Source organism: Rhea americana, unplaced genomic scaffold (assembly GCF_003343005.1).
Source record: "Rhea americana isolate MKP2758 unplaced genomic scaffold, rheAme1 scaffold_14, whole genome shotgun sequence".
Lineage (NCBI taxonomy): Eukaryota > Metazoa > Chordata > Aves > Rheiformes > Rheidae > Rhea > Rhea americana.
The window spans coordinates 3,161,726-3,186,080 of record NW_028185483.1 but is presented as its reverse complement, the minus strand read 5'-3'; the positions used below and the strand labels follow the sequence as shown (position 1 = coordinate 3,186,080).

General features: G+C 36.3%; 1 protein-coding gene across 1 annotated transcript in view; it reads left to right on the top strand.

The window, feature by feature from the left end:
* The first annotated feature begins 456 nt into the window (after positions 1–456).
* FARSB (phenylalanyl-tRNA synthetase subunit beta) overlaps positions 457–24,355 on the top strand; it is a 40,451-nt gene continuing 16,552 nt past the window's right edge. Inside the window, exons 1-16 of the mRNA XM_085298689.1 lie at positions 457–505; positions 1,095–1,150; positions 1,290–1,444; positions 2,003–2,075; positions 2,495–2,610; positions 3,241–3,391; positions 4,487–4,595; positions 7,075–7,145; positions 8,457–8,518; positions 8,601–8,652; positions 10,284–10,345; positions 10,766–10,973; positions 11,417–11,497; positions 13,970–14,062; positions 15,059–15,176; positions 22,420–22,572. Of these exons, the coding sequence (XP_085154815.1) occupies positions 457–505; positions 1,095–1,150; positions 1,290–1,444; positions 2,003–2,075; positions 2,495–2,610; positions 3,241–3,391; positions 4,487–4,595; positions 7,075–7,145; positions 8,457–8,518; positions 8,601–8,652; positions 10,284–10,345; positions 10,766–10,973; positions 11,417–11,497; positions 13,970–14,062; positions 15,059–15,176; positions 22,420–22,572 (1,609 nt within the window). The remainder of the gene's footprint in view (positions 506–1,094; positions 1,151–1,289; positions 1,445–2,002; positions 2,076–2,494; positions 2,611–3,240; positions 3,392–4,486; positions 4,596–7,074; positions 7,146–8,456; positions 8,519–8,600; positions 8,653–10,283; positions 10,346–10,765; positions 10,974–11,416; positions 11,498–13,969; positions 14,063–15,058; positions 15,177–22,419; positions 22,573–24,355) is intronic.

Below are 24,355 nucleotides of genomic sequence, written 5' to 3'. Positions count from 1 at the left end.
GCCGCCCGCCAGCCTCTTGGGAGGCGCTGCTGCCGCATGGCGGCCGGCCGGGAGCGCCTGCCGCTGCCGCCGGCCTCGCCACCCCCGTGCGCGGCCCGCGTACGCTGGCTCGGGTGATGGGGGCTGCCGCAGGCCGCCCCCCCGCTGCCTACAGTGCTGTGCCGGCCGCTTACCCCTGAGGCCAGCAGGCGTGGCGGGGGCGGACCCATCGCTTGAGGAGCCGCGCGGCGTCTAGTCCAGACCTACTGACACGTGCGACGCGGGATTCACTTGCTGTCAGTTCTTCGGAAGCCCACGGCATATACTGGGCAAATGCATATGTTTGCCTTGGATTATCTAGCCCGTCCCCTGGCTAGATGCTGTTGGATTTCAAATCACTAATAAAATAAGAACCATGTATTTCCCAAACTGCAGTTTCTACTTGAAGTTCTAGCTCTGCTTTAAGAGTTAGCCCAAATGAAAAAGGAAAAAGAAGAGATTCGAACAAGCAAAGCAAACAGTTTAGGTCGTATTTTCATTCTGTCATTCATCCCAGCCCGTTTGGTAATGTGACTTAGAAATTAGTTTTCTAACTGAAAGAACGTTTTAGCAACATGCAGCATTTTATCTATTACTTGGAGTATCGTAGGTTCTTAAGACATATAGGTGCTTATTTTGAAAAATAGGTGCCTATTTGAAAATACTGACTTTCAGGTCAGGGTTGTGTTACTTATGTGTCATAAAGTGGTTCATTCCGCCTCGGTAGGATAAGCTGATTGGTAAGTAAGGTACTTTCAGATTGCTCATTCATGTTTTCATTAGCTGTTCAGCTGGAGTTCCTTTGACAAACCAGACTGAAGAGCTGGTAATGAAGCTAGACTCTGATATTCAGAAGCCTTTGCTGTAATTGTAACAACGATGTGTCAATAAATAGAGTGTATCTTAAAGGAACTGCTACTGAAATGCAAAAATCAGCAAAATTCTTGAAATGACTTATTTTTTCCAAAAGAGCATTTACTCTCTCATTTGAGAACATTCAAAATAAGCATAAAGTTGTGTATTAAAAGTCTGAGGTTTGCTTATTAACTAAAATGCACTTTCTTTTTTTGTCACAGCTGATGAAGAATTTGATGAACTTTGCTTTGAGTTTGGTTTGGAGCTTGATGAAATTGTAAGTAACATTTGTGTGAGCTATGCCTTTAAACTATTTTGTTAATTGGTACTTTTTTTCTATTTTATTTTGTGACTGTAATTCTGCTGCCAATGTTAAGATATTTCAAGTTAAAAACCCAGTTTCTGCTTAATTTCAGACATCTGAGAAAGACATTATAAGTAAAGAACGAGGTGATGGAAAGGCAGAGGGGGCATCAGATACTATTCTCTATAAAATTGATGTTCCTGCCAACCGTTATGATCTTCTTTGCCTTGAAGGACTGGTCCGAGGATTGCAGGTCTTTAAAGAAAGGTAAAGTAGAGTTGTGAGATTTTTCTGTATTTTGTCATTTGCTTAAATATGAGTCCATTTTTGATCAATAAATGAGCTTGTTGCTTGGCTTTTGAGGATTTTCTGATGTACAGATCAGCTGTATCTGTCAAATGTCTATATGCGTCATGATCATTTCTCTGAAGAGGCTCTATTATATAATATTAAAAGACTGGATTAGAATTTTCTTTAAATCTATTTTACATTCTTTTTCAACTGCTATTCCATTTGACACATCCTCTGTAAAGAACTTCTGCAGGGGAGGTTCCTTATGCTCTAGTAAACACCAATACAAGTATCTGCTGTGACTTCCTAAGTGCCTCTCTTCTATTTCAATTATTTATTTACCATCTAGTCATTGTGTACTGTGCTTAATAACATACTGTAGAGAACCTAAGTTTTTAAACAGTTAGTGTAAACACAATTGAAGACAAGAAATGTTATTAAGAAAATTTTCTACATACAGTTGTTGACACGCTTCTAAAGTTTCCTGCATCTTGGAAACTTTCAGTGATAGACTTATTTCCATTTTTATTCCAGGATAAATCTCCCTACGTACCAAAAGATAATGCCAGCTAAGGGTGAAGGTCAGAAGCTGATTATCACTGAAGAGGTAAAAGTGTTTACTGCACCTTCGAAAATTTATTGAAAGGTTCTCAACGACCAAGTATGAACTATCAGTACCAATTTTGTAAGAGCAGTGAGACTAGAAATCTGCTTTGTAGAATAACAGCTAAAGCAATCTAATATTTTCTAGTCAGTGTGATTTATTTTTATGGAAGGGGAGGGGCATTATACGAATTTTTTTGGGTATACCTAGTAGCAGGTCAAATCAAAGTTTCAGACACTCGTATTGTGTTGGCCTTCTGAGCCAGTACAGTATGCTGAAAACGTCCTTGCCTTTACCAGACCTGGAGTAAATTTCTGTGAATTTTCCTTTCTGTTACTGCTTTACAGAACAGAAGCTTATTCTTCAGTTTTAGTTTCATATATTCTGTGCACTTGAAATGTGTAATGTGTTTTGAATTGCAGACTGCCCAAGTCCGTCCTCATGCTGTTGCTGCAGTCCTTCGTAACATAACCTTTACCAAAGAACGTTACGATAGTTTCATTGACCTCCAAGAAAAACTACACCAAAATATTTGCAGGTTTGTTCCTAAAGTTGAAGTAGTATATAGTATCTGTGTATGTAGTTTGATGACTGTGGTTAAACTATGTTAAGATTTCTCTTCCTTATTATAAAGTGTTACTGTATTTATTCATGCCTAGGGGAATCCTTTACAGCACCGCTCTTGACCCTTCTCACTTGCCACGCCTGTTTCTGCCTCCTCTCAATATATTTCAATATACATAGCTGTTATGACTCCTACAACGGTTAAGAAAGAAGCCTTTTGCCACAGTCCTGTTAGATTTCACTTTGACTGTTACATCTGTTGTTCATATTTATATCTCATCACTAGTATGCAGAATAGAAATAATTCTAAGCTTATCCAAGCTGATGTTATACTTTTTCAGTAAGTTCTATGAATATATAAAAAATACACAGCATAGAGAAGATCATAGAATCGGTAAGGTTGAAAGGGACCTCTGGAGATCATCTCGTCCAACCCTCGAACGACTGGCCCATACAGGGATCGAACCTGGGACCTTGGCTTTATTAGCACCACACTCTAACCAACTGAGCTTTAGATCCTCCTGATCATGAGATATCATCTCAAAGGAACTCCAAATCCTACTAGTACTATTGCTAATTACTATTTTGCCTTCTTTCTTTGTAGGAAAAGAGCATTAGTAGCAATAGGTACCCATGACTTGGACACCATCACTGGTCCATTTACTTTTACAGCTAAAGCGCCTTCTGAAATTAAATTCAAACCCTTGAATCAATCTCAGGAGTACACAGCTTCACAACTTATGGATCTGTATAGGGTAAGTGTGATTTTTCAAACTTGTTGCACTGAATGCAGGAGGCTGCATTTCCAAGGATTAAGCTCTTGTGTATCCCTGATATTAAGAGATGATGTTAGTGACAAAACATGGTTACCTTCTCTAGCTTCAGCCAATGAACATTTCACATTTTGATTATTCATGAGAAATCCATGGTAATATTTAAATTCTGTTGTCCATGAAAGATGTACTGTAGTGTTTTGTGGCTAAACATAAATATGAATAGTAGAATAGAATAGTAGTTTTGTTTTTAACCCACTAATTTTTCAATGCAAAGTTTGCTTTTCATAATACTCTTTGTAAGACTGTGCAAGGGTTATAAAATTATCTACACTGCAAAGAAATTCAGTGTACAAAGCTGAAAAATTAAGTAAATGATATCAGATTTTTTTATGTTGTTTCTAATTTGGTCAATTTACTTGCAGATGTTCAGTTATGTACCCAAGTACATATTAAGCAAGTGTAGCTGTGTACAAGGCTCAAGTTAAGTTAGGCAGCATTCTTGGCCTGGCATCCCAATAAAACCAGGTAAATGTTAGGAAAAAAAAAACATCGTGGACCTCTTTAAATATCTGCATTTGAAATGATGCTATTATCACCATCATTACACTATGTAGCTCTCTTGGAACACACACGCTGGTCATAAAGATAAGACAGATCCTCAAAGATCTCTGACTAAATTGATAAAGTAGACAAGTGAGAGTGCTAGGAAATGAAGGGTATCAGAGAGATTAGAAGTAAACATTTGTTTTTTCTTTTTTGGTACAGTGGATATCCATATCATTCCAACAGATGCAAATTTTCCATCAAATTTAAGCACAAATGTTTCAGCAATTCATAATTGATAATTATGAATATTGTAGTCCTTAAAGAAATATTTTTGAACATTTCTGAAGAAAACCCAGAATCCAGTTCTCTCATTTTAAAGTTTTGCTTCTGAGAGCAAATAGCTTGTGCTAGTGAAGCTCTTAGCTTCACTAATCACTTCACACATCACGTCCTCTGGTAAAATTCTGTATCTTAGCAGAGGGAGAGTCATACATGAACTAATAGGACATTTGTGCTTTGTTTCTCCAGACTGACAGCCATCTTCGACACTATTTGCACTTAATTGAAAATAAGCCACTTTATCCCATCATTTATGACAGCAATGGTGTTGTTCTGTCCATGCCACCAATCATCAATGGTAAGATTACTTATAACTAGCCTATATAGTTGCTGTTATTTAGTGTGTTTGAGTCAGCGTGTCTAAGAGAAACATTGATAAGTAACATGGATTATTCTTTTTATTCTTAAAATTATTTCACTTTGATAATAATAGTTTCTTACATTTCTTATATTTTACTTTAACAATAATAATTTCATACAGTCTTCTTTCCTTCCTTCAGTTTAAACACAGCCAAATTTTTTGCTCCCCAAGGCTGCTAATGTTCTTTTCTCAGTCAAGAGAGTGTAAAAGTCCCACTGCAAACCTCTGCATTTAGTTTCTTTTATCCTTCTATGTCATCATGGTATAAGCTCAAGAAGGGTTCCTGGCGATAGGACCCTTTGTTAGAAAGGCTTTTTTTTTTGTTTGCATAAAAGAGGAAAAGTGGACAAATTGTTCAGCAGTCAGTTAGCTAAAAGAAGGGTGTAAGAATTGATTTTGTAAGCTGGTAACTGTAACATTCTGCTTTGTACTTTATTTTAGATGGTCACAATACTGGGCTGGGATTGGATTCTAAGCCCAGTCGATTTATTAGCAGTGTGAATCAGTTACTGTGAAATCTTTTGCAATTACACAAGGAGTGAGTCCTGAAGTTTTTTGTGAGTTAAAAAGAATAATCTGCTGTACATTTTTTTTATTGGCACTGCTTCTAAACATGCATTTCCTCTGAATGCAAAAGGTCTTTATGGGTGATTTTTGAGAACCCTAATTACTGAGACCAGTTAATGACATAGCAAGAACTCCTTTAACAAAATACTTCAGTATATCTTTTTACTTAGGTCAAGAATCAGTAACTTTTTCCATATGGTGACTGATAAAATCTGCAGCAATGATCTCTTTAGATATATTTCTCCTAGTCGTCCTTATCCAAATCTTAAATAGCAAACCCAATTCTTCTTACGAGGCAGCTCATACCCTTGATAGGGATTGATAAAAAAACAACCGTTCAGAATTTGAAGGTGCTATCAGCCACTGTGTCTGATCCTTCTTGGTTAGGCTCATTCCATCTTCAAATTTTTCTATGTATAAATATTCTGTATTGTTTAGATTTCATCAATTAAAAAGGCTGGACTAAATTTCCTATTCCTGTATCTATTTTAAAGACTAGTATTTGAAGAAGCTTCTGAGTTAAATTTACTTTTTTAACAGATGATGAAATATAAGCATCTGAAGTGGTATTTTGGATTGTCTATAAGCACTGTCAGGTTATATCTGCTTTGAGTGAGTCCAGAAGAGCTGAGTACATTCCAGCTGCAGAGAGGTATAGCATCCTCAGGAAGGGAAAACAAGATCCCTCACTGTTCAGATCCTCAGTGCACCCAATTTTTCTCTCACTGTAGTTGTAACCTAGTTTCTCAGATAGGAAACTGAAACCGAAAAGCTAAGTGACTTGTTCAAGGTCAAACAATGGAAGCAGGAATGCCCATGTGCATCTAAGTGTGTGGTTCCCATTGCCTCCCATGGCAATTACTGAGTAGCACAATGGGAGAAGAGGAGGACTGAGGTTTTGTTCGGCAAAATGCTGTGTGATTCTAGGACCGTATGTCCACACTGCATGATCACTGGCAATGCAGTTCATTCAAAGTATGCAAGGCACATCTATAACTAAAAGGCAATGCGAAGCAGATTTCTGTACAACTACTCTAGATTGCCTGCCGTCACTAACAGAACTCCACTTGTAGAGGGAACCAACTACCAGGGGACTTTGCATCCAATTTGCAAGTGGGCTGCTTTCGATAATGTCCCTCTGTGCATACCTTGCTTACTCTAGCACAGAAACAGTTCTGAGTGCATCACTGGTATGCCAGAGTGCATATCTGTTGACTCAGATACAGACACAAAGAAAATTCATACCTAAAAAGAGCCCTTTCTAAGTACAAAATCAGTAGTGCAGACAAACTTACAGTTTCTCAGGAGATAGTGTCAAGGTATCTTGATTCTTCATTAAAGTAGCTTTGGATATTCATCAGTCTAAATCACTTTTTTTAAATCAATTTCGTTCATTCCTGGCCAAGGCTGCTTTCCTATGCTTCCCTATCAAATGCAGATGTGTTACTTTAATTAAAGCCAGGAAAGATGAAATCCTCTGGAAGCGCAACTGCAGAACCACTTTGTAACCAGCAGATGGCTGTTGCTTTGCTAGTTTGCTTTTCTCAATCAGATACTGATAATGCATGTAATTTGCATATCTTTAAATGTGTAGGTTTAACCATCACTCAGTCTGGTCTGCCTTATCCAAACAAAATGCACCACCATTTCAGATCTTTTTACTCTTTTTGATTTACAAATTTAAAAATAGAACTGCTAATCTGACAGGAATTGTGAATGTCAATGCAGTAGAAGTAGTGGCTTTTAAGAAGACAGTGGTCTTGCTGAATCATAAATGGAGTCAATATCAGTGTCATTTAAATAAAAGTAATAACATTTCTTTACATGTTGCTGTCTTTACATGTTTTAGGAGAACATACAAAAATAAGCCTAAACACCAGAAATGTCTTTATTGAATGCACAGGCACAGATATTACGAAGGTAAATTAAACTTTCCTGCTTTTGATATGCTGTAATATCGTTGTTTTCTCTTTGGGAAATATGACTTGAGTACAAAGAGCTACAATAGACAGGCAGTTACGTTAAAGAGCAGACTTCATTTTTTGAAAGGCAGGATAAGTTGTGGGACTATTTGAAATTCCCTCAGCACAGTTCTAGGCTTGCTCTATAGAAGACGTGACATTAAGTGTTCAGTTTCTACAAGAAAGTAATGTAAATAAACTAGGAGCTTTTCTTGTTGTTAGACAGTTTTCTAAATCTGAAAGGCTTCAAAAAGGGTAACATTTACTGGACTGTTTTGCCAGAACACTCTTTGTAAAGAATCATTTTGTCTCTCACTTAAATTTAAGTTGAGGGAGGGGAAAAGACACTTTTTCCACTTGGTTATCTTTTTTAAGCAGGGATGCTCTGCAAATAAGAATCAAACAGAAGTCTTTAATATGCACATTCTGTAACTTGAAGCCAAAGCATGAAAGCCTAGCAGTTACAGTTACTTGTTCTTTTGAATATGTTGTGCATTCATTGATAATTTCCCTGAAGTGTGTATCTTGACATTTGAGAGCAAAAACCCCTTTAACTTACCCAATTACACAATGATATGTTAATGACTGATAAATAAGTTTGCATGTTGGGAAGTGGCTTCTAAGCAAACTAATGACTCAGCTTTTTGTCACTGCTTGCTTTAATAGTAAAAATGAAAATGGTAGGTTTTTTGGGGTTTTTTTTTTTGTTTTTTTTTTTAAGTGAAGGAAATTATCCTCAAGCTACAAAAGCTGTTTTTGATGCCTTGTAGACATTGATCTGAATCTCCTGATCCTTTTGTTATCCTAACCCCTTAAAAATAACCAAAAGATTTTGCAAAAGAAGTTAAATTGATAATATATTCTTAAACAATGCACAGTCCTTTATTCTGTACATTCTCATTTGAACTTCAGTGAAATGACTAATGAGGCAAAAGGTTGGGAAAGTTCAATTCCAGTGGGTAATAAAGACCCCTGCATATCTTGGGAACAGAGTTTAGCAAAAATGTGCAAATGTTGCCGAACCTTGAAAAACAGAGATTTCAAGTTTTCAAGTTTTGCATATACCTTTGTAGCAGAAGCAAAACACTTCTTAAAATTCAAACTGTGTTCTAGACTACCAGGACGTGGTTGCTGTTAAACTATTAAATAGAATAGAATGAACAGAGTCAGACAACACTTTTTTTTTCATTTTCTCGGTTATGATATTTTGTCTAATTCAACACAAACAGCTGACAGATTTCATTGTGATTATTATTTTTATTTTTTGTAGGCAAAAATTGTCCTTGATATTCTAGTCACAATGTTTAGTGAATATTGTGAGAAGCCATTCAGGTGAGTTTAAATCTCCAGTCAGAAACAATATATTTGTCCATGTTTTAAAAACATTTTCAGTTCTTTTTTCCTACTCTCACAGTGTTGAAGCAGCAGAAGTAATTTATCCTAATGGGAAGACGCACACCTATCCAGTAAGTATAGTGAGAGGATATCTCACTGTCCTTGGAAAAAGATTTTTGTTTACACAAAGTTTGATTAGGGTGACGTTGTCTACTTCTTCTTACTATACAAGTAGTTTAAATAGATTCTGAGTACAGTAGAAAACCTTAGTTTGGGAATGTTTAGGTATTAGTGAGTCAGGGTCTTTCCTAGACCCATAAAAGAAAACACAGTGCCCCATTCTCCCCTTATCTAGGAAACCCATCATGCAGCTCCACTAATATCTTAACTGTTAACCATTTATGATACAGCTAAAAATACAGTCTTACTGACATAGTCTGATACTCTAAAAAGATATTTAGGATTCGAAATTTTAAGTGGTAGCTGCTACTATGAACTTCTTCAGGAATAAGTAAAGATTGTAATCAAGTGTCATAATCTAAAGCCTTTAAAACCTACCTGTTCTAAATCAGGAGAAATGAATGCAGGGAGTCCTTCAGGCTTAAACTAGCAGACAGCTGAGATCAGCCTCAGCATAACTTACTTATCAGATCTGGAAGTTATAATGCCTTGTTAAAATAGCCTTTTCGTGATGGATTTTTCAGTCTTTCAATTTATAGACTCCCACTATATAAAGATGTGTTCAGACATGATGTGGACTTCAAGTGCAAATTTGCCTGCATTCGAGGTTCCAGGCAGACCTCTTTGCGGTAACAGGGTCTTACTTTTTTGTTCTCCTAATAAGTATAAAGAAAGCAATCCCTTCTATTTCTTATAAATGACTGAAGACAAATGGAGATCTGGCTGGATTCATAAAATCAGGTATATCAAGCAAATACAACCTGATTACAGGGAAAGTGACTTACTTTTACTGAGAGTTTCTCTATTGGTGGTTCAGCTTTTTCTTTTAGTAATGTGCCCAGTGCCCAAATTAATCCTAAAAAGAAAAAAGTCCTTATTAGCTTCCACTTCTCTAATCATGCAAGAAAAGATGTAGAATCCTGAAGAGACATGCAACAAAACAGAAATCCCTATAATAACCAATGTAGTTTACCTAGATAAAACAGACCAAAATAATCCCCAAAGCTTTAGACACCAATGTTTTCAAGCATCTATGTTATCTAGAAATTTGGAAACACCTTATTTAAGTACTTACATATAAAATATTTTTTTAAAAAATGTTACAAGCTTCTAAGGAAAATATTGGTAGAGGATTTGTGTGTGAATATGGAGGGAGAAAGGAAAGTTTTCTTTCTTCCTCCTTCTAAAAGTCATTTGATCTGTACTAGACCATGAGGTCTCATGCATGACCATTCACCACTTTAGGGCTTTGTCCTAGGATGAACTGGTGACTAGAAACTTTCAGAAACTCAGTTACTTGTGTATATTTTATCAGAAATTTCAATAACAGGGATTTCTTGCTGTATTCAGACCTCTAGCTTAACTGAGAACAGCTTTCACATCACATACTACAACATTATTTTCAATAATCCTGTTATTTTAAAATACTAGGTTTAGCTTAATGTACCACACTTGTCTTCTGTGGATGTCATTTGGGTATCATAATTAAAAGATGCTAAATTAGCAAAATGTCAAAATTAATTTCTCTTGGGCAGAAATGGCAAGTGTTGTGTATTCTGTAAAGCTTTGCTTTTCTTTTTAGGAATTGGCTTACCGAAGAGAGAAGGTGAAACCTGAGTTCATTAACAAGAAACTAGGAATCAGGTGTGTTCTTGCAAATGAAACATAGTTTCTACTGATAGGCAACAATCAGGATAAAACTAACTGAAAACATTGATTATTGTGTTGTTTTAAAGATACTTACACTTTGTGATTTTATTTATCAAAAATTCAGAGGTTAAGTTGGGTAATGGGATCAACTTTTTAAGACTTCTATTTTCAAAAAAGGTGAATGATCCTTTATAGCCTTCCACAATTCTTGCAAGGTGAAGGAAAAAATGACTGCCATGATTCATCTGAGGGTTGGTTCTGATGGAATCTGAAGTCTATATGCACTCCATAAAGCACTTGGAAATCCTTCAGAATACAAGGCAATGTAGCAGAAACACTGATTACTTAAAAAAAAAAAAAAAAAAACAGTACAGTGTGAGATCTATAAATTACTATTCTTTTGTTTTGTTTCAGTGAAACTCCATCAAACCTTGCAAAGCTGCTGACTAGGATGTGTTTGAAGTCACACATCATAGGGAACGGGAACACTATAGAGGTTGAAATCCCTCCTACCAGACCAGACATTATCCATGCATGTGACATCGTAGAAGATGCAGCAATAGCTTATGGTTATAACAACATTCAGATGACTATTCCAAAAACGTACACCATAGCTAATCAAGTAAGATTGCCCCTTCAAATAAACGCTCTGTTGTCAGTAAATGACTAGTGCATGCCAGAAGGGCTTTGGGGAAAACAGAACCTAGGAATTAAATATTTTGACATGCTTTGCCTTGAGAAGTATTTACCATGGATAGGATACAAAACAGATGCCCCACTGATCTGAATAAGTCCAGGATCAGTGGTTGCTGGTACTTGGAAAAAACAAAACAAAACAAAAAACCCAGGGTTTAAATAGGGAGCCCATATTAAATCTCTAATTGGGAGATTCATTTCTTCAGGCAAGCCTAAAGGCAGCTGGCTGACGCTTTCAAAAATTATAAGCACACAAGCATAGTACCTCCCTAGTGACTTTGCTGTAATGTAACAGGCAGAAACTCCTCAGGAAAAAATAGAAAAATGTTTTTAGATGGAAGTTTAAAACTGTTTTTTGTTTCATTTTAGCTCCCTCTCAATAAGCTCACAGAACTTCTCAGACTGGACTTGGCAGCTGCTGGATTTACTGAAGCTCTCACTTTTGCCCTGGTATATTATATTGATTTCATGTTTTTCTTAGTTGCATGATGGAACTGTGATGCGGCCAAAACTCTAGAGGATAGTCATGTATTTATGTACCAGTATTAGCTGATACTGTTTGGGCAGGTGATTGTTTGCTAGTGCTTTGATAGTACATTATCCTATTTTGAGAGTTGTAGGTCAGAGGAATTGACTGACTGACTCTTATACTTAGAACTACATACCAAATTAAAGGTGAAAAGAATTGAAGTAGTATGTTTTTTAGTTTAGTTTAATACTGAGAGTATGAAATTACCAGATGTAAAGTTCATCATAGTTTGATAATCTGGAAAACAGACATCAAAATTTATTAATTCCTGATGATTATTACTACTGTTTAGAGATGATGCTGTTTCAATTTGTCTCTTTTTCTGAATGTTGTTACTTGCCCATGATTTCTTGCACTAAATGTAAAGTTAATATGCAGTTATTCAGTCAGCAAAAGAGTTAATCTTAAGAATTCTTGTAAAAAGGACATAATGCACACTAGTGGAACAACGATTCCTCTGTAAATTTCATGAGAGTATTTTCCCATATGGAAGAACAATTTAAAAATATTACTCATTAATAACAGTGGTTGCAGGTATTAATCATATTATTTGTTACAACACCATGAACAGGGTTTACCAAAAATTAGGTCTCTGCAGCCACATGTGCCAGTCCAACAGCTAGTATAATTTCTCATATAGAAATTTTGCAGCGGGATTATGTTTTGACGAAATGAAATGTTTGGTAGTGAATGCCATCTTTGTCACAGCCACTTGTTCGTATCCCTTTGCTATAGCTGAGAACTGGATCAGAGAACTTGATCTACCATTTAAAAAAAAAGTTAAATTCCTCTTCTCCCTGCCAAAAGTGTACCGTAGCTGTCAGTATGTGGATATTTGCATAGTCAGCTATTGAACATACACTATACATTCTTATATTTTTCTGTTTCAAGGTTTGATGAAAGCCTTTTCCTCGAAGTGCACTTTGTGGCCACTTTAGCATACATGTAGCCACCATCACATACATATTCTATTAAAACTTCTGTTAAGTTTCTCAATCTTCTGAAATTAAAACATCATGATGATGATTACATCATCACAACAGAAGGACCTTTATGAACTGCAACACTAGAATTTTGTAAGGTCACACAACATACCATATTATCACATTATATCTTTTTATTTCTGCCATGGCATGACAACATCCACATCCTACTGAGTCACTGTCACTTTATTTAAACGTAGAAGTGAGGCCTCTGCCTATGACCAGTATCGTTTATGCTACAACATTATGTAGCCCGGTGTGACATAACAAGTACTGTTTATGCATTTGCACACACAATCCATTCTTTGGGTTGAGCCTCAAATTATCACCCTTACAGAATAACACTATTTTCTGTGAGAAGTTCTGATTTAGCCAAAATGTGTTTAATTCCATCATAACAACATAGTATAGTTTAGCTACATGCCTGAAAACTGTTGAGCACAATTTTCTTCTCCTGAGGTCAGCATTTATTTAAGATTTCTGTTCTATTCAAAAATCCACTCTTCCAGATAGTATCATCTCTCATTTTCCTCACATTTGGTCTATCAATACCCGTTTCAGAGTGCTGCCAGTGCAAAAAGAACACTTCTGGGAGACTGCAGTATACTAGTAAATCCTCAATTACATGCCTAGTCTGCTATTAGTTTCTTAATACATTAATGAAGCTATAAATTCTGGAAAGCTGTAGTGTGGATCTTATCGGTAGCATCTGCTGCTGTATGTGCACAGACATTGGCAGAGCTTGATAAAGTGCATGTGTATTGCTTTACTGACCAGCTTAAAAATACACCTTGAAAATAGGTTCCAAATTCCAGCTCAAAAAAAAAAAAGGAAAAAAGAAAAAAAAAAGAAAAGAAAACAACAACAATGAACTATGAGACTCTTATACTGCCATGAAAATGAAAGGCTTGGCCATATGACCTGTTTTTCATACAGAATTGTTTTCTTTGTGAGAATGCTTAGGTACCATTTCTTTTATAAGTACTATTTTCAGAATATTTTAACCAATGCAAGTCAGGGGACAAAATCTGAGCTTCTGTTTTTAAAACACTAGAAATCTATGATAGAAGCCTGAACAAAAAAAATGCTTAGATTCTACCAAATGTGGACATAAGATAAAAAAAAAAAAAAAAAAAAAAAAAAATAAAAAAAAAAAAAAAAAAAAAAAAAAAAAAAACGTTATTTTACTTAGTTATTAACATTTGTAGATAAACCAGTTTGCCCACTTATTCTTAAAGCTGAGGCTTAATTTAGATTATGAGTGGGTGTTGCAGATGAGAGAGCATATTATAGGGCCTCAGAGCCACTGCTATGCTTGTATTGTTCATTCTTGATATCAAGTTTCATCATTGGCTCACTGTCTATTTTAACTGCTTGACCTTGGTGGGTTTTTTGTCTCTTCGTCTCAAGTGTTCTCAAGAAGATATTGCAGATAAACTTGGCATGGATATCTCTGCAACAAATGCAGTACGCATAGCAAACCCCAAAACTGCAGAATTTCAGGTGAGATGACTTAATTCAGGTTCAATTTTGAGAGAGTAATGGTGTCACAGATCCTGTTATTTAAGGTAGAAAGGAACTAGCAGAAAATAAAATTTATAAAATGTACAACAGCTTTTTAATGAACTAAAGAGTATCTGGGTATTTATATGCCAGACTTGCTAGCACTCATTTGCTGTTATTCCTTCAGTGTAATACCCTATTCAGTGTGAAATACTATTAACTTTTCAGTGAAGTGAGGTAGCATACAGATTATGACAGCATGTGGCAAGATTGAGCTGTTTTATTACAGAAAATTCCACCCAGATGATTGATCAGCTCCCACATTTAGAAATGCTAGTTAGCATAAATGGAATTATTAGACCTGGCAATCTGTAATCTTTCTGAGCTCTGCACAGAATACGCTTTTTAAAAATTGTTAACCATTATTGCTCTTTTTTCGGGAAATCTATATTGTTCTTCAAGTATTTTAATATCCATTTCTAAATCATTTTATATTTGCTAAGACAGAGAGTGAGAGCTCAAATACAATATCATCAGCCATTCTGAACTTAGGTTCTGCCTATATCATTGATTTATATCAGGATATGTCAACATAATATTTCAGATAGCATTTAATGTTTAGAAAATGTCATTTAGTGTTTACCTTTTGCATAAGTAGGATTATATTTTAAGGGAACCTTTTTGCAATTCTTTGAGTATTGTTTGTTATCCTACTCTGTGCTGTAGCTCTGGCACCTGCAAAAAGCTATTATTAAGCTCATGTATGTGTTCAGACAACACACACAGTATACAGTCTGTACAGAAAATGTACTTTTGGGGGTTTAATAATTCTAAACGATGCTGAAGCATAAGAGATTACTGCAATATTTGCACCTGACTACTTTTAAACTTTTTTTTTTTGGGGGGGGGGCAAATGAATAAAATAAGAAATTAGGAAATGTAGCACTCACTATGTTGGAAGGTATTTCACTTGCAGCACCCATGTTTGTCCTGCAGGTGGCACGGACAAGCCTCCTTCCAGGACTACTGAAAACTATTGCTGCTAATCGAAAGATGCCCTTGCCTTTGAAACTCTTTGAGATTTCTGACATTGTAGTAAAAGATGCCAGTACAGGTAAGAGAAGTTTTCTCAGCGTTCACAGGTTTTTAATTTCCTCTTTTAAGGGATTTAAGGATTTCTAAAAGAAGCCTGATTTGCACCATTTTAACTTCTATTTAAGAAGAAACATTTCTAGAAGAGTTTTCATGTTAAAATACATCTTATCTTGCTGATCCACAATCCTTGATTTTTTTTTTTTTTTTTTTTTTCATCTTGCATCCCTCAGGGAACCTAGTACAACTCCATGGGGTTGTACTTTGTTGTACACTCTCTGGGAGTAGAAGTGTGTGTTTACTTGCTAAATTCTTTTCCAGAAGAATGGAAAAACATGAAAGTAGATTGAGTATTTTAAATAAACAGAAGGAATGACGGTGAAAAATGTAGGGTAGTTAGTTTATTATGAACCTCAGGTAAATTCGTAGACGGAACCATTGGGTATGTGCATTACTTACTGGTACAGCACAGAGAGGAAAAGAGGGCGGTTTGATTTGCTGTAATCTGTTACAGTTACAGGCTTTAATAGCTATATTTCATCTTTACCAGCAATGCTGTTTATTCCAATTGCCAGGCATTGGTACACACTATGCAAGTGGAGGGAACCAACTACTGTAAGACTTTGCAAGATGTTACAGGTGAGCTGCTCTGGTTGGTATACCTGTGTGCGACTGGTTCCAGCACCAGAGAAGTCACTTGTGCATATTGCAAGGCTCCTAGGTATAAGCACAAGGCAGATTTGCACCAAAAAAGAACCTAATCTAAATCGCTTACATAAAAGCACCCATACTGATTTGCTCTTGATTGAGTGGTCCTTTGCATTCTTATCAGGTCTGTAACTCATGAGAGAAATTCTCTACTGGTAGTGTTTTCAAATGACACAAACTTGGTGACTAGTAAACACTAAAGACATGTTACTGTTACAGTACTAGTGACTGGTTAAACTGCTGCAGTCTCAAAGACTAGCAATACTGCCAAATAAAAAGCAGTATTAAGAAAAAAAAGTAAATAAAAGTCTTGAGACTGGAAATCTCAGGTTATAGTTGCAGTCTGATTTTATTATGGAGACCTGTAACTCAGAGGAAAAACGTTAATGGTCAGCATGATTACCTGCCTCAACAAGAGTCCTTTGTCCACCTCTCCATCACCTTAAAACTGGATTGCTTGTATTTGTTCTCCAGAAGGATCTTCTGGAGAACTGACAACCAATATGAAGAATTAGGCATGTACTGCAAATATTAGATAAAGACTGAATCAAGTCCATGTGTAAAACTGTATAAGGAAGTAAAAATTTCCTTATCTTTCCACTTTATCCAACTGTGCTAAGAGAGCATGCCTGCCTTAGAATCATGCAGTAACCTTAATTGTTTTATGTGAAACAGCCAAAGTAGCTAGGTCACTTTTCAAAAGCTTCAGTGAAAGTCTTCCTATGTGATGGGGCGTTTTTGTATTTCTTTTACTGTATAGGCTAAAAGTTTTAGATTATCTTTTTTATCCGGAAAAATGTGTTGGAGTAAAATGTATACACAGAGTTGTAAATATTAACAGAAAGCTTTCTGAAGAACTTTACTGATTCGTTTCTTTTTGTATGGCATATTAATGGAAAACAAATGCACAGGTACAGCTTTTGAGGAGGACCACTGAGTTACAACTCTGGAACCAGTTTTGCCTCTCCATGAGAAAGGCTGACACTACTTTAAATTCAGCAGCAGATATGGTTCTGTTGTTCTGTTATCTGGTTTCAGATTTTAGTGGTTATGTTTAAGGTATTTGGGATCTGCAAAACAAAGGTTTATATAAGGCATAAACAAAATGGCAAGTAAATTGTTTTGTTGATGAATTTAATTTGTAGATTACTTANAAAAAAAAAAAAAAAAAAAGCCTTGCCAAGCAAAATAAGCAGTCTTAGCAGAGCATGTAGACTTTTTTATTAAATACAGACAGTTTGGTGGTACAGCTCATTCCTTCTTGGGCATGAAGTTAGCTAGTATGGAAATAAACTTGGTACAGATGGCAGAATACCATTAGCATTCTTCAGGACTGAGAGTAGGGCTATTTATCTTGGAATAAGGAGTGTGTTTATTCTGGCTTCATAAAATTTGCAAGTTAAATAACTGATTAATTTTAGTGTGTGTGTGTGTGTGTTTTAACTGTAGCTCTTTTAAGCTTTTGTTTTATGTGAATGGTTGCTTAACAGTTTTAAGTCTGATTCTGTGGTGTACTTCATTTTGATGAGAATCATTGCAGCAGATGAAATAAGACTTCTGAGCCAGCAGCTTTGTATCCTGTCCTCTTGGGCAGCCCTCTTACAGGTTGGGCGTTGGCAGACTGTGAACAATATCTGAAATTGTTTTTAATGGTGTATTTAGAATAACTAATTTTTTCCCCAAATTTACTTCCAAAATTAAACTTGCTTAATAAATAATTTGAAAGGGATGGGGAGAAAGAAATAACAGGTAATTCTGCAAATACTGAAGAATGTGGGGTTGTCCTCTCACATATGGAATGAGATTTCCTGCAGAAGGCTTATGTCATCAGACTGACTAATTTAATTTTATTATTTCATGATTTTGGCATGCAGAATTTCCAATTAATAATTTAAAAAGTATGGGTCAAGCGAGTACTGACTTTAACTGCATTTGAAATGGCATCTTGTAGTCATTCAGGGGTGAATGAATCTAGCTCTTCTAAACGCACTGTTTTTAAAAAAATATCTTCTTACATAGAACTCATGCTTACTAAGGTGAACAGACCATTCTTCTCTCCAGACATATCTGGCAGAAAGGTTTGATGTACTAAATAAGCAAAACGTGTGCCAGATTTAATATAACTAAATAGAACCAAATCTGAACATAAATGTTGCTTCTCAGAGCTGGAGGAAATGTGGCAGTGAATATTGTTTCATTTGTGTATCTGTGTAGGTAGCTTGTAACATTATATAGTCTCCTCTAGTAGCATAGTTAACACTAGTTCAGCATATAAATCATCACCTTACACCACTAGTTCAAATGAGGAATCCCTTTTCTCTCCTTTACCACAACTAAAGAAATTAATCCTATCAAATAATCACCTCTGACCAGTGACCTACTAGAAGCTGAGAAGCCTTCGGTAGTGTGTACCTTTAACATAACGTACATAATTTGTGAGTATAGCTGATACCATATTTTGAAGCATTTTTCCAAAAAGTTTGTCAGCAAACTTTAATCATATGCAGAAAATAATTTGGCATTTTTGTGAGGCTGAGACAAGTTTAAAAGAACAGGTGCTCCCTTTCAGATCACCAGATCATTTTTCTGAAGCATCTCTAATTTGCTAGGGAGCACCATACGACACTGCTTTATCTTCCATTGCTCTCTTTTGGCTCGCATATTCCTATCCAGCTGCCCATCCTTTGGATTGTTTTACAGCAGCATCTCCAGGAAGTACTTTGAAGTCTCAGAAATACATATGTATAATTTAGGCTGACATACTTGGCAGGCTCATTTAAAAAATAGAATTGTTTCATGGCATGACACAAGAGATCTCTTAAGTGAGTTATAAAGAAGTGAAGCATTTCTAACATCTGCCAGCTTTTGCATACATTTCCCTAATACTTTCTTCTCTCTTCCTGTGGTGTGTAGTGAATGAACTTCTTTTGTTTTAATATAACTCTGTAAAAGAATAAGCTTCATAACACATAGCTTTATGGAGTACTTGAAAATGCATCCTTTCCTTTACCAAGCATTTTTACAGTTGGTTGGAAATCATGAAGTATAAAAATTGCTGTATATGTTTCTTTCTGATTCTTAGTTAAGAATAGTGATCCGAAGACACCACTGACTAAACAATAATGCAGTGAAATTCAGATAGTTGCCACAAATTCTGCTAGCATAATGAATCACACACACACACACGAAAGAATGTCTAGCCCCAAAACTTGCTTTCCTAAGGCGAAATAAAAACTTGGAGGAAGGAAAAGGGTCTTTTTTCTTTTCAATTTCCCAATACTACATGTGTACAGATTGGTCACCGTGCATGATTGGGTATTACTGATTGGTATCTCGGTACAGCTAGGAAATAGAGAGACACAGTGATGGGACTGAGAAGCCAGTGTGCTCGCAAAGATCAGAGATCAAATGTTGCAGTTATTGATAGCCCTATAACCTCTGTAGCACTTCCTTTTCTGGCTTGCCATTTTAACATAGACTTCCAAATTGGATTCTCCATCATTATTTAAAACTGCAAATTATAATAATAACAGTAAAAGGTTCTTGAGTGACAGAATGCTCCAGCAGTAAGTTCAACTTCCAGTACTCATTGAGAAAACTTTTGACTATATTGCTAAGTTGCTGCTTCAGAAGTTTTGAATGACTTTTGGCTCACAAAAGGCTGTGCTTTGATCTTTTGTGTAGGCTCTTGCTCCTGTATTTGTATTACTCTTTTAACCCATGTATTTGTATCCACTTGGTAATCTTTTTCCTGTTTACTTTTTGAGAGGTTTTCTTTTTTCTTTTTTTTTTTGGTCATTAAATGTTTAGTGGCACCAAATAAACAAGATGTAGATTTAATAAATGTCTAATTTCCTGTATGGTAGCTATTAACAGTTCAGGGAGCACCTAATGAGTGCCAAGAGTTTCTGCTTGTATTTAGGCTTACTGTACATCAAGCACAAAGATTGTCTATGATGGGTCAGACTGAAAGGTTGTTTAGCCAATATCCTGTTTCTAACACTAGTTAAAGTGGTTGTCAAGTGAAAAGAATGAGAACAGATAAGGTATATAATACTTCGAGAGTACCATCCATTCTGCAGTCACTTGTATCTTAGGGACTTCCAGACTCAGAAGGGGTTTTTATGACTTTAGTAACACGTAATATATTTCTCTCCTATGAACTTCCAGCATCTCCTTAAACTCTTGTAAACTATTAGCATCCACAAAATCTTGTGGGGAGGAGTTTTACTGTTTAATTATATGTTGCTTACAGAACCCACTCCTTTTCTTGTTTTGAACTTGGCTCCTACTGATTTTTATGTCCTCCAATTCATGTATTGGATGCACCAGGAAACAGTTTTTTCCCACAGAAAATAACTTTCTAGAGATCAGAGGTACCTAGTTCTGACACTTACATCCAGAACTATGCAGAAATATACTTCAGAGAGTAGGTGCAGATGCAACTCCTGTGGATTCTCTAACTCTACAGGAATTTTTAACCATACTTTCTCTGGGCACTGTTCAGTGCAGGACCCTTTTTCTGGGAATGCTGAGTCCTAGTGAGATGTTTCATGACCAGAGGCCTTGACAAATGCCTTCTCTGTTTGACTGCATGAAGAACATAATTCAGCCTGGAATATGCTGTTTTTTCTGTGCATTTCTTTGAGTAATTTCCTGGAAAAAATATGAAAGCCCTACACATGCAACCTTATGTCTCATGGTACAACCCTACCTTAACTTGAAGACCAGATGAAGTTCTTTTTATTCTTTCATACTTTATTCATTCACTGCTGAATAAGTTCTTAGTCCCTCTTTCCCCTCAAACATTACAAGTATTCAGAGATCTGAAGGATTTCCATTCTGATCAATTTTTTAAAGGGAAGATGATTGCTCTCAATAAATACATTTCTTCCCTATATCTAACCAGCATCAGGTGGAAGAGAAAGAGATGAGACTGTCCACCTTGACATTCCAACTAATAGACCAATTAGTAGATTACAGATGCCATAGGACTCTGGGAAATCTATGCATCTTAGATCATACTGTGCAAGTAATCGATCTGACTGTAGCTTGTTAGGCTGTGCATCTATATTACAAAGTAGTGCAGTGCAAAAGGAGAAGACAGTTCACACTGATGACTTGAAATCCATGTTAGATGCATTTAAGCTCTACTTTGGACTAGCTGTAGTCAAGTCATACATGCTGAATGCCCTTTAGTGGTTGAAGCTAATGCCTGCCTGGAACACCACTTCTGATTTAACTGCAACTGAAAGGAATCCAGTTTATACGCTCTGGGATTGCTTTACAGTGAGAATGGAAGCATGGTAAGCATGGATAATCAGGATATATGCTTCAGATATGCACATCTGGTTCAAACTTGAAATGTAATGCACCTTTATACTGAATATACTTTAAAAGCATATGAATTTCTAGAGAAAGACTGTCACAGAGAGAGTGTGCCTTCCCTGGTTTCAGCAGAATTTACCTTTTGTATAAGTCAGCCTTGTTGAATACATTCTTTCAGTTGAACATTGAGAAGGAGAAGACATGGAGGCAACAAACAAGTTTATTAGGTTAATCAGTATTTTCAGTTTCACTGCAGCTGAATTGGCAGCCATGTTACAATAGGTTTGTTATTCTGTTCCTAGAATATTCCTCCTAAAAAGGAGAAAGGCTGGGATCTGCAATAAGCTTCTTAGTAGACCACACTAGTCCCAACAGTGTGTGTGTGTGGCAATGATGTAGCCTAAAGACGTATTACTACAAGTCCATTTTAAAAATATCTGTATAGTATAAAAAAGGAAAATATATTTTGATGAAATGAGTAATGTAAGAAAACTTACTAGGGAGAAGCTAGGTTTTTGAGTTAAGGCAAACGTAGTGCTTTTATAGCAGCACATGAGGGAGGCAATCTGAGTTTTTCAAAGGTGCTATATTTAACAGCCCTAGAGGGTATCTGCAAAATAAGTTCAGCAGAATCACAGCAATAGCAGCTGTCCTAAACGTGACACACTTCTGTCACAGTCCTGAGTTTGTGAAGTATAGCACATTTTTCCTAGTCACATGGGTTTGGGGATGTCCAAGATGATCATGAAAAGCACCAGTTGTGATTTGGAAACCTGCATGAATTTAGATCTTTTCATAAATTACTATGCTAACATTATCAGCTATTTCAAAATGTGGGCTAGTTGTTTTGTGCTCGTAGATGTTCTGGGACTAAGTTTTATACAGTTTTTTCATCAGTGTCACGAGTTTTTTGACGCTTGCCAAGTGTTTGTGTTTTGGCTGGTCTACTCTGAATTTCTTTAACACTTAGCTATATGCTTGTTATCTATCACTGTTTCCTGCCCAAGCTATAGTATACTTTAAATCCGTATTTCTGACCAAGAGTCTAGTGAGTTAAAGAAATCCAGTTATTTCTTCAGATTATGATAGGTGTATCAGAGTTTTGCATACTTATTTTTCCTTTGAGCACCAAGTGCTTCACTGTATCACAAAAGGAAACTGATGCAAAAGGCAAGGTTTAAACTGTGATAAAATGTCCCAGAAAAATGTAATTTATGCTTCTTCTTCAGATGTAGGGGCAAGAAACTACCGGCACCTCTGTGCACTTTATTACAACAAGAGCCCAGGGTTTGAGATTATCCATGGTTTGCTGGACAGAGTCATGCAGCTTCTGGAAGTACCACCAAACCAAGAGAATGGATACATGATCAAGGCAACGGAAGGTAAGGAACACATAGCTGCAGTATACAGCAGAGATTGTTCTGGAGCTCAAATGTTTCATTGCAGTCTAAAGTGAATTTTCTGTTGTTGTCAGCAGTAGGCACTAAGAGAAGAATTAGTATTATATATGCTACCTTACTGCAGTGTGAATGAAAACACATAAACAGTATTCACTAGTTATTAAATGGGATGAGCTATTCTCAGTAGTTTTATATAAATTATATGTTTATTTATTTATATAAATTGTAAGCTGACAACTTTTTAAGGAGACTCAGAGTGCATGCCATGAGCTTCATGGACTATTTGCAAAGAATTCAGCAGTTGTTGAAATAGATGGGAATTCACTGAAAGAGTTGATGAATATGCCGGATACCCACTACATTCACTTTAACTAACCATGCCTGGAAATGACAACTTCTTACACGTGATCTTTTAGTTTACAGCTTTGCCCTGCTGTCTTTAAGACTGATCCAGCTGCTTACACAAGTAGTTTTATAACAGGCCTCGTGTTCCTCCATACAGAGTGAGCTGCACATAAATTGAAATAACATCCTTAAGTGTAGAATGTACGGAAGTGTAGAAGACAGAAAGAAAAGGTGGCCATATTGCCTTATTCAGAGAGCGCAGGTTGATGTAAGGGAGCAAGCACCGGCAACTAATCTATTCTGTTACCTAAAATAAGAATGTAAAAAATACAGCAAAGAAAAGCAAGACTCTAGGGATAGTGGCTGCAGAGTTGCTTATGCCTCATGTATTGATGTTCAAAGATATGACAGACATTGCCATCTTGCCAAGAAAAGAACATACAAGGGCAAATCTTCTTATTCTGTGGGTCTAGAAGAGCCCCTAGAAGAGTCTAGAAGTATCCAGCTGGGTACTCAGCTGCCATTGAAATGACAGTCAAGATCCCTTCTCAAAACCCATCTGTAGCTTGTTTTTGAATAGACATATCAAGAATTTATTTTAGTACCTGGAAATATTTGCAAATGTTTTATATTCTCTACAATAGTGTTTCAATAAAGTCTGACTGACTTTAAAAAAGAACAGGAAAAAATCTCTCAAAGAATAATCCTAATATTGTGCATAAGTCATTTCTAGATCCAAGTGCTATTTGTATTGCTGATGCTGTGGGATTTGTAATGCCCTTTCAAAATCCCTGCATTCTCATGACGTTATATAGCATTTTTTAATGTAAAGAATGGATTATGATTGGTCATATGTAATACATTATAAGCAGTTTGTGACTTTGGGCTATAGACAAAGAACAAAAAGTGTCTGCACCTTCCTCTTTCACTGGTGATGCAGAAGCTCTCCCAGGATGACTCGTAGCTTCCCTGCAGTTCTCCTGACATTGGAGTTTAACCTTGGTGACAATGCAGATGGCCGATAGTGTAGTGCCATAATGAATGCAGTATCACTGCACCAACTTATTTAGAAGACCTTGACTGCAAAGATAGTTGGATGTCAAAGGAGTTTGGGATTGGGTTTTCTTTCTTTTGTTTTTTGTTGTTTCTTTAAAAAAAACCTGCTTGGCACTCTGCCAGTTAAGTGTGTGTGAGAGAGAGAATGTCAGCAGATGATGGAGTAAGGTCAACTGCTGAGTGAAAAAAAGATATCCTGTAACATCTTAACAGACTGCAGCATACTGAAATATTCAGTAGAGAAGCAGTGCCGGTCACTTCAGAGATTCTAAATCAGGATAATAACACAAGGCATGGATTTTTAGAGGTTTTTTTTATGGAGCACACTTTTTTACTGCCTGTTCAAAATTAAAATTTATATATT